The sequence below is a fragment of the Opisthorchis viverrini genome (genome assembly GCF_000715545.1).
Source record: "Opisthorchis viverrini unplaced genomic scaffold opera_v5_88, whole genome shotgun sequence".
NCBI lineage: Eukaryota > Metazoa > Platyhelminthes > Trematoda > Opisthorchiida > Opisthorchiidae > Opisthorchis > Opisthorchis viverrini.
The window spans coordinates 967611-988289 of record NW_008751745.1 but is presented as its reverse complement, the minus strand read 5'-3'; the positions used below and the strand labels follow the sequence as shown (position 1 = coordinate 988289).

The following is a 20679-nucleotide window of genomic DNA, read 5'->3' as shown; positions in this document are numbered from 1 at the left end:
CGTGAACAAGTAATGATAATGCGCGATCCAATTTATGACAACAATGGGGTGCTCTACTGAGGCTAATGAAGTAATATCGTGACCCTCCTGTATAGAATATATGTACGTGTATAATTTATACGATATAAAAAGCCTCTGTACAGGGGTTAGCTCTATCGATCACAGAAACCACCACCAGGATGAAGGTTAGTAAAGTTCCGTCACAAAGTCACCACTTTGAAAACGCTGATCAGTATTGCACCTAAATTGTGCACGATTTCAATGTAAATATTTTCACTCAGATGTGGGCCTTCTGTCCAGTCGCCAGGCTGTCTGAAGCTGCCTAAACTATCACGGTGAGTTTTGGACAGGTGATACAATTAGTATACACGATGTGGCATGATCAATTTATACTCTGGTTATCGATTTTGCGATAAACCGGTATCCCGGAATGGAATTCGTGATAGTGAAATTTCATCTATCTGGTCCGTACATCAGTAGTATACTCCCCTTCAGAAGTGACCGCCCTGCAGACCATTTTTGTCTGTCGATACTGTGAGTCGATCTTTTTTAAATAAATAGTACCTTAAAACGGATCGTTTCTTGAAGTGATTTTCTAACCCTAAAGGTCGCCTGTAGGATGCCTTCTGGGAGGTACATAAGCTAAAGACCATATACCAAAGGTAATTTGGTTCCAGCTGATATAATTTCGATCACCAGACGATGGAGAGCCTGGGTAGTGTAGTCAGATATAGTCAATTAGTTCTCACCACATATTACTCTTCGGGAAGGAGAAACTGGACAACTGCGCATTGAAGGCGATGACTATGGTTTTGGGGTTTTTTAGGCTCTACGGTGTGGCTAACTTCCCAAAACGAATATTCACCCTTTGTTTGGTTTACTAACTTCATTTTGCAGTCACTTGCTAAAGTTGTTCCTGAGGATGAGCGATAGCTCCGTTACGTCTATAAATGGCAATAGCAATGGTAAAGACAATACTTGTTCGACCATAGCATCCTTTCACCTATTAGCTGCCTTACCACATGAAGGAACCATGAGGGCCTAACAGTGTGAACGAGTGCTCGGATAAACCTACATCAGGTTAGTCCAAGTGATAAAGATAAATTAGAGCGCAAGATGTTTTCACTCGGACGGTCAATGTCGTTGGTAGCAGTTGCAGTCTGGAAATGTCTGAATACCTTCCACAAACAACTTAGTTAACAGGATGTAATTTATTGGCGTGGTAGGACAATACATTGATGATAGTAGCAGCACGAAGAGTGTTCTGTTGCTAATCAGTGTTGTACAAGTTGACAGCAAGTCCCGTTCTCTGGCGAGACTGCAATTTTCGTCCCTAACTTGTACTATGAACATGCCATTGCCACAGAAAGTGAAACCAGCGTCGGCGAATGGGCCAATCAAGCGTGAGCTTTAGTCACCTCATTGGCTGGTTTTCATCCCACGGCCAACATTCCATTCGTCTAGCCTGCGAGTCCGTCATGACGTGATATGGGAAGTCTGTATGGTTCCAACCTCCCCTCCCCTGCCAAAGAAGGGTGTGACTATCACTAGTTCTGATGTGTGTGTTTTGTTTGCCCAATGTCATAAAGTTGCTCCGGTGACATTTTTAACATGCACGCAAACACGCCAAGAGAGAAAAATAATTCCCCAAACTGGACAGTCGTAAACCAATAGGAACAAGCGTCTTTGACATCAGCACACACGCTCAGGCAGAGATGTTCTAATGGGGAATAAGATCTAGTTAATACGCAATTAAGCCAGTGACCCGGTGATTTTGACAACGACACTATGCAGTCCAGTTCAATCAAATCCAGTTACGACAGAGTTCATGGCTTGGCCAGTGCATTCAGCATCAGGGCGATGCTTAATCTTCCCTTATCCAATGATTCAGATAATGAAATCGGAGAGGAATGTCTAACAGACACAAAGGAGAACTACGTTAACGCGGAGCTACACCTAACAGCCTCGAAAAAACTATTACCTCAACGAAACCCGCAAATCTTGGAAAGTTTGACCGTACAAACCACTACTGGTCAATCTTCAAGAATGAAGCCAGAGCCTGGCTTCCATATGAGCTCCCCAAAGGCACACGTTTCGGGACACATTGTACGAGGTTTTGATAATCAAAACGGACACACAGATGAGCCACCTAGTCAGTTGTCAATGTTCACCTTGCCACCAGAAAGTTCCTTGTGTACTTCCCATCTTGGCTCTGGTTCAGAAAGGTCTGGGTCTTCCAAATCTTCCCCATCGGTGGCGCAGTCTAGTCCGTGTGGTCGGTATTCGCACTCTCCTATTTCTCCTCAACGCACGTCCCGAGATGCAATTGATGATCAAGATGAAGCCTGTCCCTTAAATGAACAGTCCTTGCAGCAGAAGGACAGATGCTGCTCTGAATCCAAGCAGGGTAGAACTTCGAGTAAACCTACCAGTGTCAGCGACAAACCTCCATTCAGCTACAATGCACTCATCATGATGGCCATACGAAGTAGTCCGGAGAAACGTCTCACATTGAATGGGATTTATGACTTCATAACGAGCAACTTCCCTTACTATAAAGATAACAAACAAGGCTGGCAAAACTCTATACGTCACAATTTGTCATTGAACAAATGTTTTGTCAAAGTCCCTCGAGCCTACGACGACCCTGGAAAGGGAAATTACTGGATGCTCGATCCATCCTGTGAGGATGTCTATATAGGAGGCACCACAGGCAAGTTACGTCGACGCACGAATTCACTTCAGCGAAATAGACTATTCAGCCTTCGTTTGGCCAGTTATTATGCCTCACTCACTCGAAATTACCGAGTGTCAGATTATGCTTGTCCAGATATTGCATCTCTGTACTCTCCAAATCCAGTATTAAATGCCCTACCGCAACTTCATTATCGTCGTACACCTCCAACACCACTATCTCCATCTACATATCTTGGTATGTTTACGGCAGGAAACTCATTTCCTCCCCAAAGGTCTGAAAATCTACGAGACCAAGAAGCAGAACAAATACCTCCCTCCGTTGATTACCGCACAGCGCGTCAAACTCAGTTCCAGCAGTCGTCTGCCCACAGACTTGAGAGTCACTTTAGCCCCGGTCGAGCTGTGACATCGAACGATCCGAAATGTTTTCCCCTCAACGGTCGATCGAGTAATCTCAGTCGTAGGAATTGGACTACGCGGCCAACTTTCGAGCCGCCTAATATACGCCCGATTTCGAAAGAAGCACCAAGTTGTCCCAATACGGAGACAATACCTTTTGAACCATCAGTGATAGCCACGAATAATATTCGTCCTTTTGGAACTACACCTATTCTCGAGTTGCCTTTCCCAACAGATCAACTCCAACAGGCCGAGCGACGTCCGGTTGAAATGCTTTATTCTACCAACCGTGATTTATCGCACTATGCAAAGTCGTCCCTACAGCTCAAGGTGCATGAGAGACGGATTCGTGACTCGATTGGCCTATTGTTCAACGCCTATGGTTCGGTTCTGTCAAACCCCTTACATGACGCAAAGCTCGTGCCATGAAACGCCCGAATCCAGGTGATTATTTTTCCCAGATGATGAGTAACTCTTGACTCAGCTACCTAGAACATTGCACGCACCGGCTGCGTAAGTTACGAGTTTGTAAGCTTGCACAAATGTCTCTTACTGTGCGCAGACAATAGTGATTTGCCTATTTTGATTCCACATACCCCCTGTGCATTGATACACTAACTAACGCACTTATTCAGTTTTATCTTCCGATGACTGAAATCGCTTGTATTTAGATTGTGTACATGCCACACATATATTTTTGATCATTTCGCTAGTTTATTTTTAGCACGTAATAATGAGCAGAGTGCTTTCTATCCAGTCAGAACAAAGGGAGTTCTGTCCCACAAGAGATTTAGCTGGATGTGGAAGGGCGGATGGTCGTTTCTTTCAAAGCGCAAAGATATATAGTGTTGTCAGGGTGGATATCTCTATGGTTGGAGTGACTGACTGGAAGGCATCAAGCGTTTGGATAAACCCCCATTACACGTAACTAAGAATTTTATATTTTAGGGCAACACAACCTGCTCCAGCTAAGGTTTGTCAACAGTAGGCTCCGTCATACTGGTCGATGTCAGTAAATGACTGTTGAAATAAGTCAGTATTTGCTCATCGTGAGGTTCTCCCATAACAGAGTTTGTGTCACCTTAGTGTAGAAGGTTTTGAATCTCGACCATAGAGCGAAATGCACTTATTTGCAAACAAATGTGGTTTTGCGAGAGAAACACCTGGGACCCAGCTGAATCTCTCGTTTGTGATGTGTCCAGGCAACATGAGGCGGTCTGGTGCTGCACATTCAACTGCCGGGAAACATCACAAACGAGAGATTCAGCTGGGTTCCAGGTGAGTCTCTCTTAAAGACAAATTTGTTTGCAACTGAGTGTAGTTCACTGATTTCGTGCAATTTGGCTTTAAGTAGAACGTAAGGTTGATGGAAACTCGGGGACTGCGCCTACCTGATGATCGCCAAGAAAGGCGAGACCGGTCGTGGGCTGTCAAAGAATTTTCAGCAAACTTATGAGTAGTGCATTACGAATGTTCCATAAGCCTTTTTGTGATTGTGGCTACAAATGATGAAAAGTTCTTCCTTTTCAAGACTCAAATTTTTGTTTGATGGTCTGTTCACCGAGCTTGGTAGTTTGATTGCAAACTTTTCATCATCAATCAATGTCATATCGTCAGTTCTCACTGAATTGCGCAGTGTTGATATCACTTCGAGTGGTGATCAGACGTTTGCAACCCAACTGACAGGCTCCGCGAACAGACCAACAAACAAGCAGACGTGTATAACAGACGTAGCTCTTTGCCACAGCGGACTTTGTCACCTTCTGAATAATTACTATAGGAATATTAATGAAAACTACCTGCCAGCGTATCACGAGTTTAGACCTATTCGCAGTTCATCAGGAAGCAAATCAACCTTTAGTTACAGTAATCATTTCATCTTTCATCACTTCCCATTTTACAAAAGCTTTAAGTGGTGTGCGTAACAAGTTAACGCAAACAGCAGAATCAGACGAGCTTCGAACGTATCACTTGCATACGACGTTTTCCACCGGATGTGCGGCGCGCCAGATGCTCAGGTTAGGTCGAGTGATAAGATAGAGAAAAACACGCTCATTTCAAGCAGTGCGGAAAGCTGCATGCAAACTCACTGAGAACCCAAGGAGAGTAAAATCGCCATTGGGCTTCAGGCGAGGTTTACGAAACTTCCCACACGACTAAAAGGGAAAATTTGAACTTAGTGCACCACCCATAAGTTGCTAAAAATTCTTCGACAGCCCATAACCGTTTTCATCCTTCTTCAGACTCATCAAGTAGGCGACGTCTCCGAGTTTCGTTTAACCTTATGTTCCACTTGAACCCCACTGGAGGGAGTTAGCCAAATACAAATTTGGTTTTAAAAGAATCAGATTGAATCCCGCGCTTAATGTTTCTTCAGCTGATAGAAGTGCCCCAGGCCGCCTCTTGTATTCGAGATCTTGCAGTAGATTTTCTGAGAACTCTTTGGCAGTTCAAGACCGGTTTCGCACTTCTTGGGGGGGGGGCATCAAATAGGCGCAGTCATATATGTTTCGCTTCAACTTCGAGTCAACCGAACTTCATGACGGTCTTCGCGTTACACACTTGGCTGGAAACACTACTCACGAAAGGTTTTTTCGAAGTTTGTATCGATCACTCATTCACACTGACATCGTCTGCAGATTGGTCGCATACTAACTTCTGGCGCAGAAGGCATTTAGTACCACCTTGCGGTTCGGGACGGTTGCGCGAGTTCCATTTTACGCCGGGACACAAGAGTACTCGCACCTAGCTGAACAGCGAAATCTCATTTCGTTGAACCTACACATCTACCCGCTGATTATTTTTTATTTGCAAGAACAATGGGTTCTGGGAATGATTGCATTCCACGCTTGCGATGTCAGTGTTATTGTCAGAGTACTTTGAAAAGACAAGTTAGTGTAATCTCAAAGTCAGTAACCTGCAAATATGATTAGAATGCCGGATAGACAAGTGAGAGTCGGCGGGTCCAGTGGATGACAAGAAACTTCTTTGTTCGTAAGCATGCCGAACGAGGTTGAGTAGAACACACCCAGCCACTATTGTCGCCATCCAAGTGAGTTCCCGGAATGTTCTGTATAACACATTGAATGGAATACAAAACAACGCCGAAAAATTTGGTTAATAACCACACATTCCCTACATTTCCCAGCTGTTTTATCATAATCTTTCAGGGAGATGAATACATGGTAGTTGCAGGATTACACTGGTCTAACCGAAACGTGAAACTGTCGTATAATTTACGCTTGTTCGAAGGCCTTTATGGCGTTTCAAAGTGGAGGAGAAGTACTAGAATTTGAACGTAGAAGGTCACAGTCAACCTCAAAATATCGCGCATTTTGGTAAGTTTCGAATGCGAACTAAAAGACTCTGGGGAAACGAAACCGCTGTAATTTGCAGAGGAGACAGTTCACCTGATTTATCTCTCAGCGACAATGCTACAAAATGTGCTATTGGTCTAACGGCCGCCTAATTAGATGTAAAAAGTGTTGGTAAGGGCAGATATAAGTGATATTTATGAATCCCCCTTGTTGATTGATACTCAACACAAATTCTTATTTAGAACAACGTTGGCAAATTCAATGAACCTGAGCTCATCCACCGTGGGTGAAGCGGTGGACAGTACTCATTCATACCCTCCTTAAGTGAACTGCTTCTACGAGTTGACCTATTTTTTTCAAGTCATATCAAGAATGCAAGGAATAATGCATACATACAAAGCATGTCAGCGAAGCTATGTCTTTCGCCCGACATGACAAGAACAGACGCTACACCAGACAGCTTCAAACGTGAGTCAGTATGGTAAGGATTTCACATGATAAGTTTATAGATCAGCGCGAGTCAATTTATGAGTATAAGCTGATTGTTCATGAAAAAGTCATATAGAGGACACGTCCGAAAAACGAAAAGTTCAAAACATGGACTAGCTGACGTAACTCTGGGACCGGACTGAGTTCAACTTAATATCGTGTTCATGATATCCTTCGCCCAAGCAAGCAGACCATATTTCAGACGGAGTAGGGGAATAGTTTTCCTGAACTAATCGTGTTTATGAGGTCAATGAATACTCTTTTGCAGTGCACTGGCGGTTTTATATAACTTGGACTCATCAGGTAGACGTAGTCTCCGAATTTCCATCGGTCGGGTCTGCCAATAGAACTCACATAGGTAAGTGCCTAGCTCAATTCATGCTCTACTTAGTGTTCAATTGGAACATGAGATTGATGGAAACAATAGACAACATTTACCTAATGAGTCTCGAGAAGGGCAAAACCAGTAGGGGGTTGCCGAACAGTTTAAATCAAACTCATAAGCGTTTTCATTGCAAGGAAAGGGGAAAATGCCCTGCTTCTTATAAAAATAGTCTCCACTGAGGTAATGAAAGGATGGCTCTCACACTAGGGTAATTTTAGTCAGCGAATGCTTATGGTTTACATAACCGAGAGGAAAACCGGTTGGTTGTCTGGAAATTATGTTTCCATACAGGATCGTCGGCAGGTACTGCAGATGTGGTAATTCATTTACTTGTTTTTGAAGGCATTGTGGTTACTTATAAGCATTTCTATTGATATTTACTTGTATGGTCGAAAAAATTGCCTCTTGTCGCGAAGACTAACCAGGAATAAGAACGTAGGTCAATTTGTTTTTTTCGAGAGACTCACCTGGAAACCAGCTGAATCGCTCGTTTATGATGTTCTCAGGCAACTGAATGTGCTGCACCAGGCCGCCTCATATTTCAGTCGCTACGATATTGCCTGAGAACATCATAAAAGAGATTCAGCTGGGTTCCAGGTGAGTCTCTCGAAAAAAAACCAAATTAGTTTCCAAATGAGTGTATATTCGCTAATTCCGTGCAACTTGGCTTCAAGTAGAACATAAGGTTGACGGAAACCCGGGGGCTGCGCCTACTTGATGAGCCCCAAAAAGAGCGAAACCGGTCGTGGGCTGTCGATGGATTCTCAGCAACCTTATGAGTAGCACATTACAAAGATATACAATGTAGGCCAGTTCTAATCGGTGTTCATTGCTCATAGGAAATATTTTATGATTAAAGTAGATACAATAGAAAAGGTCAACCGAAACTCAAATACGACACCCGTACAAGAAACTCGGCAGTATTTAATGAACTGGTACCATGCAAAACTCGTTTACGAGATATTGTAGGACCACTATCTACTGTGTTTTGATACTTCCTTCTGCTGGATTGTGTACACTATGTTTTCAGAATGCCAGTTGACGACTTTCGTGTTCCCTTATGCTTAATATCTGAATTATTTCTAGATATTTTACTAATTCGACCTATTTGGTAGTCCAGGTTACATCTACGTCATGCCGATCTTGGTTCTAGCTTGTTAGATAAACAGGCGATGTTTGGTGATTCGATAGGTTGAAACCACAGATAGGGTTCCATAGTTGTCGTTCGAACCACCATTTGACAGAAGTCGATCACCCAAGTTTGCGCAGCATAGTAACAGAAGCGAGAGACAAAAACAACACTGTCGGAGTTTATCAGAGGAAAACGATCCGTTCAGAGTCCTGTGAATTTTCCCACTTACAGGTTGATATACAGCGGAGCCAATTCATCATACATATATTATACCTACGTGGAAACGTAGCAACCAGTTGGTTGTTTGTCTACACACATTTGTGACCACATCACGCGTACCGAGAGACCACCAGCACTAGCAACGAGAGTCAGGCGCCTTGTAATCCGAGAAAGGAAGCCTTGGAGCCAACTAGCCTGCTTCAGAACTCCTCGTGTAATCTCGTGTGTTGGTAGATAAAAGCGGAGTTTGGAGGGGTTATTGGGCTGACATCACTTGTGCTATACAGGAAGTTTTGCAATGAATCTAAATCAAAAGGTTTGTACAGAAAACAGCAATCCATGGGAAAATGGAGTCTTCTCGTTATGACAATATTGTCAGTCCATCTGTAGATAGGCTTCAGGATACATGAAGTTTTCTCCTAATGCGAGCTCAACTCCATAAACTCCCGGTTCCATTTTTGACAATGATTTAGAAGAATCAGGGTAAACGCAGTAAGTACGGGCAAGGTCTGAAATATAAACATCATCTTTGGGTGTCAACAAGCTCCCGCTAAACAATTTAGTTGTAACTGCTGCCAAATATATAATCCGTCACTCAGATGACCACCTGTTGGGTTTCGACTGGACTGGAAATATTTGCAGCTCACGGTACCATCCAAATACTTTGGGATGATGTCTAGTTCGGTCGATATCGGCTTGCCTGTGTGACCATGCTCCGTCACTAGGTACTGATGGTTGCAGCGAGCGAACAGATGCCAGATAGAATGATCTTTTTTGTTGAATGAATCCCACGTTCATCGAAGTGACCATTTCAGCTGCCCAGAACATTTTCATTACAATCCATGCTTACCGAAAGGGTAACCATTTTGAACAAAGTGAAGAGGCATACAAGTTTCCGCAGTCGCTTGCATAGTCCCAACAGGGAGGTTCCAAACCACAAACCCAATTTTCCCGGATATCACTCGCATCGAGTAGCCTATGTCTTGGACACAGTTGATACAACAAATCGCCAAATTAGTAAACATTTCTAGACTTGATATAACTGCTAAATAAGTCCTCGGATATGCGCACAACACCGTTTGCTGGAATATTTCACAGTACTAACGCTCATAGAGCAGAGGGATAAGACAACGCAGGATAATTCAATATTTCTCACTTTATCAGTAATTATCGTAGACTATTCTTATTCATTTTGGCTAGATGAAAAAACACATGGTTCTTTATCAACTGTATATGTAATGACCAAAGACCATTGCACATGGGACCACAACGCTGCAAATGTGTGTATAAGTCGAAGTAGTGTTTACAATCTAGAGCGTTTAATTCAGACCAAAACGGGGAACTCTAACTTAACCCAGAGCAGGTAGCAAACGCTTGGAATTTCATTAATCTATCACAGAATGGATGTGATACAATCCCTATGTATCACCCTTCCGTGAAGGATCACCCAAATCATGGAGGAAGTATTATGGAATCTGCCGAAATTGGTTACGGAAAAACAATGTTTTTTTTCACCTTTCTACCGAGTACCTTCTAATGAATAGGGCCACCACAACGTGATGGAGCTGCGACCTCCCCTTGAAATAGCGGTACAGTGTGCCATGCTCCAGAAAGACCCAGGCCTACCTGATGAGCGAAACCTTCCGCTCTGCGCAAGGTTGACCTTCTGATTTGAAGGTCGATAATGAAAATAAGTCTCTGTTGGGATATCGACAAAGGGTTTTGCAATGGTATTCGGTCTTTTGACAAGGTTCTTGCGGTGTAATCTAACAGATGTTTCCCCGCTCCATCCACTTATGTGTTTTCATGTCTACGTGTATAGCTGCAAATCCATTTTGAGGTAAACTGAATGGACAGCTATTCCTTCATGATTTGCTTACTGTTTTAATAGATTTACTGCGAATCACGTATCTAGTAGTCGGTGGTTCTATACACTATGCTCTCTGAATCCTAAGCGAATACGCATTACCTTTTTGGCTTCAGAACTGCCACTCCCCTATGCCAGGCTTGGACGAGTATCTTCTGTTACTTTTTGAGAATGCTCCCTTTTTGATTCTCTGTTGGGTCTTGGTTCCAAAAGTGAGTACAGAGCAGAATTTGTGCGGAGTATGCTCAACATGGCCCCCAATAACTGAGAGCAGCACGTTTCCCGGAATTCATCCATACATTTGCATTGTGTGGCTACAGAATTCATGACGCTGATTGTAGAGTCGTTTGCCATTGTATAAATAAGCTCAGGGCGAATCCTCATTCGCCCCCCCCTTAAGCCAGGGCGAATCCTCATTCGCCCCCCCCTCACTCTATGGCTCGGTCGCGGTTTCGTTGCTAAATTTCAACGTGATCAGACTTGACGTTTCTGTTCCGAATGCATCGTGTCACTACGTAAAACATGTGTGTCATCAAGATCATGTTTCTAGTGACATGTGCTGGACTGATTTTTTGTCCCAGATAGCCGTAATTATTTGCCCAAATATTGTTGTTCACAGCGATCCCACGTATGTAGCTGCGTAACTTGCCATCAAAATTGAAACTCACCTTTTCGGCACACAACGTTGTGGGACAACACAAGTCATCGTTTGAAATGGTTGTACGATCCGAGAAGGTACGGATCACGTCAATAGTTTCTTTAATCAACACGGAGGTAAAATCAAACTACGGGGAGTAATTATCTGCGCAGTTTCTGTTCTTCAGCTGTTCAGTTAGGTCAAGATTAGGCGCCACATTCCGTTCTGATAGGTTTGAGGACTTTCATGAGCCATTGCAACCGTTTATATTGAGACATGCTTGTCACCGAAGGTGTGCATCACGGGCGGTATATGTGGCTTCAGTAGGCAGAACACACCGTACAAATGAGCCTTATTCTTGGGTTTGAGGTACTGCCGGTGGTTTCTTCTTGCAATCGACTGCGGGGTCTCAGATGCTTTAGCCGCTTCCATAAGAGAAAGTTAACTTTTGCGGTATATCCTTCTTTGTCACTTTTCAAAGCAAATTTTATTGTATTTTTGTCTAGCAACGTACCTTTATTCTGACAGCATAGTCACTTTGGTGTTGGAGCTTAGTTAGTCTAAGGTGGATATTCGTCATTCAGTCAACAGTCCTTTCTGATCAAGCGACGAAATCCAGCATTGTAAGAAATATTACAGGACCTTTGATTTGAACCGAGAGCGTGTCCAGATCTGTCACCTGAGCTTGGTCAAACACAAGTCACCCATGGGTAGATACGAGCTTGATTCTTCAGATTACAGTGAGCGGTGGAATACAAAATTGCATATTTTCTACGCCAGCCGCATGAAACCTTTCCTTGAGCTTCTTGTGATGCATTACAGAAACCCATGCAGTCCGGCATCGACGATCAGCTTTCATGGTCGTTCTAGAGGTCTAGCATTTTCCCTGCCTCCTTTTCCTGGGAATTTAGGAATCAGTCTAACAACCGTTCATCGTACAATCGACTAGTGTTTACTGTGTTTCTGGCTAAAACGGCGCAGTGTTTTGGAAACGTTTTCGCTCCCAACGAGTTCTTCCTGACTTACATGGGGCCGGAGTTTTCGCAGAGTATCTGTCGGTTCCATGGCCAAACAGCTGCGGAAAATGTCTGACGGTGGTGCAAAGTCAACCAATGGCAGCCACACCATAAAATCTGGTCAAGTTCTATCCACCGCTGCCACAACCACAAACTCTGTTTTATCAAACACAGTACGCATTCGTATGCATCGGATACGCGATAGAGTACCTGGTTGAAGTTGATGGGATTCTGCGTATCCTAGCACGTGCACGTACATGCGTATACACCGTCATCTAATTCTGATCACTGATAACCGGCGTTTGTGAGGCTGAAAACCCGTGTGCGTCATTTTCCCGTCATTTAGATGGGTGGCATACATCGGTGAACAAGGAGACACCCAAAAGCCTATACATAGGCAAAAAACGCAGTGGCGTTAATCGGCAGCATACACGACACAACAGCGAAGTTGACAATTTGATCAAGACCGGCCGGCTGACCATGCCGGTCACGGGATACGTGGTATAAAAATCGTGAGGTAGATGATGACAGATAGAGACAAACAGCGAACGATGTCGTGACCAAGTGCTGTGCAAACAGCTAAAAAAACTACTGAGTCAGAGTCGTTTCTTCAAAAGCTACACCATAGCGCTTCGTTATCGAGTTGCTCAAGAATGTTTCACTTATCCCCAGAATGGGGGAATGGTAAACATTTTATACTGGCTTTATTCCATATGGTTTTCATGATGTGTCATCCGTTCCCACCAAGGTTTTGAAAGTTCACCATCAAACTGAAGAAACAACTCACTAGGTCGGCTTTACTATGGAGGAGAATGTTGGTAGCTCAGACAGAACAAATGATTAGTGGTTTGTTTGCTGAGGCAGACAACTTCGCTGCAAACTTGTTATTACCATAGGTGGTGACATCGTAAGTATGTCCTTAGGAAGCAGTGTTCTTCATAGAAAGTAAAATACAACAGCGGGGATGATACAGGTAAGACTATAGTCAATGCTGGATGCGGCTGAGGCGATAATGACCCTTGAGAGGTCAATAATCAAACAAACGGCCTGGGAGTGAAGTCGTGCTCTCCCCTGCGATAGGAGTGCGAAGGCAGTATGACGTTTTTGCCACGTAACTAGCATATACACTGTTATGGAGGCAGTAATGCCGCCTTCTACCGAGGAAGGTCGGGTTCGAAAAGGTCGAACCTAAAAACCGCACACTCCGATCACCAAATGGTTGACCGAGATCGCCAGCACATTATTCAGTACGGTCGAAATACTTTGCAAACCAAAGAGTCTAGTGCTGTTCAAAAGGCACCTGCTGTGCGCGGTTGCACTAGGCAATGCCTTACTCCCTGCGCCATATGGGCAAGTCGGCTCCCTGCGGCCAAATGGGTCAGACTATTGAGTTATTGGCTCCAGGATGGGTCCCCCAAGACAACCCTAGAAACCACTACCTTCTAGTTTCGACTTTTGAATGGGAGGCTATGGGTAGGGTCTCGGAACAAAAGCCCACATCCTTCCACTGTTTCATGGATCAGAGTTTTAAGTCAAAGGCTCAAGGTGAGCTACCTTAATCAAATGCCGTTCTTTGGATTGGGCAACCGGGAAGTATCAGTGGACACCTTTATCGGGAAAACTATTGGAAATATCCGGATACCTTGAACTAGAAAAGATATGGGAATCATTGAGTGGCATCATATGAGGTTCTGTAGGCTGTGAAAACTGTTTAAGAGTTCAGCACCTTCCTAAAGGATAAAGTTTTAATTTCATCTCGAAGCTGGCTTTGACGGTTTTAACGAAAATGTTGCTCGTACGGCGGATGTGGTATTGGCCAATGAACGGTTAGTCACGTGTTCGTTTGAGAAAAAGGAGAAAATCAATTTTCGGATAAACTTTGGTACTGTGTCTCAGTAGGAAATATATCGTTCGTATTGCAGAGGAGTATGCTAAAATGGGTTTCGTAAGAGAGGGAAAAGGTCGCATAGCTCATTCATGCCAGTGGCAATCAGTTGATATACTTTATTAATAGTTTAGCAGAGTACAAAATACGGCAGAATTCAGGAGGTATTTAGCGACTGTATCTGGCAGCCTCACCCAATGAAACCCCAAGGGCACTATTTGGAAAGCTGATCGAGGTCATCCAGCCCTTTAATGTGTCTTCCGCGCCCACCAAATGCAGATTAATGTTGTGCAACGTGCCTTTGAATACGTCAACCAAAATTCAAAGAGTGACACTGGAAGTTGCATGAGCTCTTGGGGTAGTGTGTCTGACGAAGTGAATGCACAAATTTCAAGGACCGAAATCGCGATTACCAATTAGCTCTACTTGTAACATCGAAAATACATATCGCTGGGGCTCAAAGAACGCATATACCAAACTACGGTACGGCGGTGACATCGATCACTTTAGCAGGAGCTCATGGGATAACTTTAGATGGTACCTCAGAACTATAGATGAAATCAGTTGCAGCTAGCGAATTCACAATGACGCGATCAGGGTACAGGTCTTTGGTGAAGCATATGGAACTTTGTTGGAATGACACATCCAACACTGTAAGCTAATCTAGATGGGACATGTGTTATGCATACAGACCTGAGCCTACCGACTTGAGCTTTTCTCCCTGTCTAATTCAAAGTAGTGGAAACCTGCAGGTGGACAAAATTTGGCATGATAGAGAGGAATGAAAGGTGTTTGGGTGATTTTAGTGCTGTCGACCTTCCAGGATGTGACTCACGTGACCCTGCACGGGCTTGGCTACAGACACTGAACGATATGGCGGCTAAACTCTAGCAACAACATTCTTACTGTCATTTTCTATCCAGATTGTCTGACTGGATGTTAAAGGTGCTGGACTCAGTTTCTTAGGGACCCGGCTTGTCTGTATGCCGTGCATCTATGCAAATTAACCACCTTGTCGATCTTGTGACCACTGAATCATCACCGTTTGTTTCCGATTTTAGACAGTGAGCTTTTGTTATATGAGTACCGATAGTGTATACTCGCTGAATTCTTCTCAAAGATATACATTTACGTGGTTTTGAACGACAGACTAACATGCACAGTGCACGCTGAACTATTTACCAATGGTGTTCTTAGTTTTTTTTGTGTTTTTTCGCATCAGTTTTCACCAATGACGTAAAACCTCAAAAATAGAACTGGATTGTTGGAACAAGTGATTGGCGATAACCCCACAAAAGGGAAAGTTTTGTTTAAATGATTTATTCAGTTCATCTGACGCGGCGAATTCCATTGGAAAATTTGACTGACTGGAAGTGAAGTTTTCGAACTTTACACGACCCTGATAAGCATGAAGGCAATGAGACTTGAAGGCGCTGACCACTGTAGCGTGGGACGTCAGGAAGTCAGCGGTATTCGACGTTCGAGAGGACGGCACACGTCAGTTCTGAAATGTGCAGATATACGGACTGGTATTAATGAATCCACACAGTATACACAGCACACATGCGCACAGTTAGGGTGGAACAAGGGAGAAGGCCGGAGTGTGGTAACGACCCGTGTATTGAGCGAAACCGAAACCGGAAGCGGGGGGTGTACAGGGTCGGGTCAAGGTCAGTTAGGGGGGTGTACAAGCGGGGTACTCTTCCCTGTCCAGGGCCCGTGGTGATTCGTCCGTGGTACCTGCAATGGGGGAAGAGAGAAAGGGAGGGGCACGTATAAGGTCATATGAGGAACGGGCAAGCAGATACATTCGAGTTTCAAATGCGCTACACACTAATTGTTTGTATTGCGCGCGGTGGTGGAATTCGGTGTTTTTAACTGAACCCGTCAACCTGTTGGATATCTATTCGGTTTTGAACTCAGAATATGTAACGTCGGTTTACGGAGAATGACATATGTGGAAAGTATAAACTGCTACAGAAAACTACTCTTCATGGTACACAAAAAGACCCATCTATGGACATAAGGTACATGTGTCTTTCGCATCCACAGTGTGAATACATTTCTGGCGGATGACTTCAATAAAATCCCGAAAAACCTAGGCCTCCAATCCCCGGCAAAGTCTGAAAGACACGATCATCTGCATACACACACACCGCTACAATTTTAAACCACAGACGGCCTGATGCATGGATGCGTACTGAATAGTATAAGTGAAAAACAGTAGGAGGGAGAGCATCCCAACAACTGTGGAATGAATGCAGATTTGACAAGCACCACAAATGCCTACAACTAATCAGAAAATTCCGAACCGAAAAGCTTCGTAACCATATTTCGAAATTTATTCACGCAAATATCATGCGTGTCAGTTTTAACAAACATACAATGAAATCCGCTTAGCTTATGGAAGCATTCCGCAAGTTTTGGATTTACCACCTAATGGGAAGTAACGTTTAATCCATCAAAGATTCGAAGTTTTGGTGAAATGAAGCACTGTGAACTGGATTCTGGTGAATAACTTAGAAGAATCGAGTTTTGACTAGTTGCCGGGATCCCGAAATTTTGGAGGACAGTATCTACTTTAACCCCCAAGTACATCCGCTCACAGATGTTAGCCTGAAGCAAACAAAAACTGGCATACTAATCCCAACCCACTAAACGCAGGTATTGTATTTCCGCTTAGTCGATTATCCACCAGGGAAACTAGCCCTGACCTAGCCACCTGACAGCACGGCTTCGAGACGAAACGGATCACTTTGAAGAATTATTATTATTCGAGAAATACACTCATTTGCAGATCAGTTTGGTTTTCACGAGAGATTCAACTGAATCTCTCGTTTATGATATTCTACAATTGAATGTGCTGCACACAGGCCGCCTCATGTTTCAGTTGGCACGATATTCGAGACATTGCAGTATATTTTCATGAAGGAAGCTACTCACAACGTATTTCTCGAAAACAGTTCAAGTAGAACATAAGGTTGGTGGAAACTCGGGGATTGCGCCTACCTGATGAGCCCCAAGAAGGGCGAAGCCGGTCGTGGACTGCCGAAGAGTTTTCAGCAACCTCGTGAGTAGTTTCCTTCATGAAAATATACTGCGATATCTCGAATATCGTGCAAATATTGTGCCAACATCACATAAATTATTCATAGTCACTATGAAGAGCATTCCATCTGGAGTTTGCTTTCCATCGTAATCATCCCTCGACCCTTATGTGAGCTTTGGTTATTCTGTGCAAACCACCATCGCACCAACTGGCCATTTTCTTGAATTCCGTTTATAACGTGGAATAAAAACACAACATTAATGGAACAACAACAACTACAAGCAGAACATAAGGTTGACGGAAACTCAGGGACTACGCCTACCTGATGAGTCCCAAGAAGGGCGAAATCGGTCGTGAGATGTCGAAGAGTTTTCAGCAATCTTGTGAGTAGTTTCCCTTATGAAAATTATTAGTATTATTTTGTTTTTTTAATCACCATCCAATGCCGTACCAGCCCATGAGCGGACTGAATTCATTTACGTAAAACAGGGGTCACCGAACCATGGTCCACTAACCGAATTCGGCAGACACCACTGAAATCGTGTCTCCTCTTTCAGGGAAGATTAACCCTGGTGAATATTTCTCAGCAACAGATACTTGCAGCCGCACACGAATTTGGTTTAGACGGAACAGTCGACGGAATCCAGCTGAATCCCTCGTTTCTATGGTTGCCCTCCCTCAAGTGAATGTGCTCTCGAAGAGTTTTTAGCAACTTTGTGAGCAGCGCATTACGTTTAGAAAACTCAGCAAAATTTTCAGGCGAAAACAGGTTAGGTAGCGAAAGTAAGATGCCTGAAGACCGGTTAGCTGACCGGTAGGATATATCATCAACTTTTTGGTCACACTTGTTGTTTTGAGAATTCAGCATTCGGTGGGACCATGAAATAAGGCATCAGAAGCCTAACTTTCGAAACATCTAGTTGAATTCTCAAAAGCCATCGAACAATTAAGTTTACGGACGGCGAGATATTACAAAAGTGCTTGAGGAAAATCAGCTACTGCTGAAGATACCCTGAAAGTATACATCCTGGAAACTGTCTTGGGCACTTACCCGATCTGTCTTGGATTTCTGGGTATATCCGAAAACAAAGCCTGAAGGTGACTTTCTGTGACTAACGTCATTTGACAGAAACCAAGGTAATGACTAGCACATTGAATGTGTTGGTGCGCTGGTGGTGCTAGACATGACTCTACAAGACCATTTTCATGAGGATTAAATCACATCAAACCATGGGTATCCATAGGATTGTTATGGACAAATCCTTAACTGAAGTCAGCTCCCCTTTATTAATTTAGCACCTGATGTGCAGGTACTTTTGTACATTAAAGATGGTAATACTTCTTATGATGAACTTTAATGGGATTTATAAAGAGCTGTCATTGTAGAAAGTGAGCAATCTTAGAAGGGATTCCGGGTTTACCTTTGGCTTTTTTGAAAAGGTCTTAGGACCTTGAGTCTTGTACAGCTGGGTAGCAACAGATAAAAGACATCCTTAACTGTGCATCGTCCCTTTGAAGAGTGGTTCGGTCGTATGGAGCTGTGTTTATGGTCATTCCTTCTGTTCAGCGAGGAGGAGCAATTCTTCGGTATTGGCTAACAATAAGTTAATAAGGAAATAAAAAAATGCATATATCTGAAGGGCGCGACTGCTCGGCATTTCTCTCACTACCGGAATCTGACTAAGGCGAATTCAGTAGTCCTAGTATTAGTGCTATACCTGACTATTCTCCCTGGTCCAGTGGGTTAGCGCCGGAAACAGGAACACAACGGTTTTATTGCAAACAAGCGAGTGCCAGAGTACAACGGTCCCGCACTCTTCTTTGAAAAGCAGTGTTTTGACCTTGATTCGAGGCTGTCTGGTCGGTGTTTAGTGGAGTTTTAGGGTCTCAGTAGGTTTAGGGTATTCTGGGATCATCCTCAGGAATCTAACCTTAACAGTTAATTTAAAATTGACCTAATTGTTATTCTTCGAATAAAAAACATCTCCCTTGGATTCTGCCGCATATTCCCGCAGAGGCAGCAGCATTCTATCAGACATGATTCGGAGTAAATGTTGTCAAAACGATTAATAAACAGTTAATTAATTGCGTAACTTTTGCTGTTCAATTAGAATATACTACTGATGATGGTTCAGTTACTACGGCTACCTACTGGACCCCAAAAAGGCGAAACTTGTAGTGGACTGTTGGAGAGCTTCCAGCACCCTTAAGGTAGTGCGTTCTGTCAAATAATTATGTATTTGCTCTGTTTTATCGTGTCTACAGGTGTCCGAGGCCAGTAGATAGCCCTACCGTGGCAGGGATTTTGTTGGGTCAAGTATCTTTGGGTCGAACACTCCGGATACCGTTTAAGTTCGTGGCATTGGGTTCGTTACGTCCGGGGTCGCTTCGACCATGTGTAGCTTCGTTACATGTTAGCTACCTGGTTCATACCTTCCGATGGGGTGCCAAGAGCTTTAGGCTTACAACGAACTCGTTTTGGTTGACATTCTGGTATCCTGGCCAAATGTGTGGTGCGCAGGCTGTGGATGACGGATGCGATGGATGGAAAATAAGGCATTCCTTTAGCCCAGATAGCTACACACAACATATCATCGATACACCTACTGAAGTGGTATGCGTTCCATACTTCACGTCCACTAAAGTCTAGATCCCTTGCTAGTTGAGGTCGCTAAATCTAACTTCTTTCATCCGTTAATCCATGCCTTCAGTGCCTACTTTTAGTGCTCACCCTAAAAGAAATCCAGCTGAAGAGATACCACTTCTGTTGGTCGTCCATGATCCATTGTAGAGAGCCCTCTCAGAGCAAGCATGTCTCACAGGAGGGTACAAATAATTATTTGTCTCGTGGTCGTCTTGGTCACGTCCAGATGGCACATAAATGGACGGTACTCAAGCGTGTGGTTGCCTTCCAAGAAGGGAACACTTGACAACAGAGTTATCATTTATTTGTCTCCGGGAGCGCTGTCCGGAGCAGAGCAACTCGTTAACGCAGCTGCGGCAGACACATGAACTCACCGAGACGTCTACACCCCTTGTATTGATACAAGAGTAAAGCACTGGCGCAATTTCTCACTCTTTTTTTCACACGACTGAACCATGAGGGTGAAAAGCCATCAAGTTCTGCTTGACCAAACCTCATTCTGAGTTCAACTAGATTCACGCAAAGACAATAGGTATACACAGACCGGAAAATGCTTGATTTAATGCATGCCTCATTTACACTGTGTCGGCAAGACGACAGGTGCACAGATTGCAAACTTCCCCACTTCAAACAAATACCCGCCCTGAGGGTCATACACACACATCTTCAAGCTTATCTTTTGCTTTCTTGATTGACAGTAGACCAGGCATCCAGACCGGTCGCATAATTACTTCCAGTTTTGCGCTCCTAGTTGTGTGTGTGTTCGTGTTTTCATCCGTGTGCAGTGCGACTTTACTGACAATAGTATATTGCACCCATCAACAATCAGGCACTGTTGTTTCATTCTTTCAATAACTTTTCAACTGACATGGATGAGGTGAAACTTTGTTATCGGATGCACCTGTCTTGGACAAGGCAGTTCAAGAAAACACACAAGACAAGT

The 20679-nt window shown here is 43.7% G+C and overlaps 3 protein-coding genes across 3 annotated transcripts in view; 2 read left to right on the top strand and 1 right to left on the bottom strand.

The window, feature by feature from the left end:
* The window catches only part of T265_05007 (hypothetical protein), a gene marked incomplete at both ends in the record, with an annotated part of 50736 nt that extends 35699 nt beyond the window's left edge, over positions 1-15037 (bottom strand). Inside the window, 2 exons of the mRNA XM_009169897.1 lie at positions 11174-11262; positions 14950-15037. Of these exons, the coding sequence (XP_009168161.1) occupies positions 11174-11262; positions 14950-15037 (177 nt within the window). The remainder of the gene's footprint in view (positions 1-11173; positions 11263-14949) is intronic.
* Positions 1789-3525, top strand: T265_05008 (hypothetical protein; the record flags this gene model as incomplete). Its single annotated transcript, XM_009169898.1, has 1 exon — positions 1789-3525. One exon carries the CDS (start codon positions 1789-1791, stop codon positions 3523-3525), a length of 1737 nt encoding a protein of 578 aa, XP_009168162.1.
* Positions 4304-20679, top strand: part of T265_05004 (hypothetical protein) — a gene marked incomplete at both ends in the record, with an annotated part of 44494 nt that continues 28118 nt past the window's right edge. The window contains one exon of the mRNA XM_009169894.1: positions 4304-4374. Coding sequence (XP_009168158.1) covers positions 4304-4374 — 71 coding nt within the window. The remainder of the gene's footprint in view (positions 4375-20679) is intronic.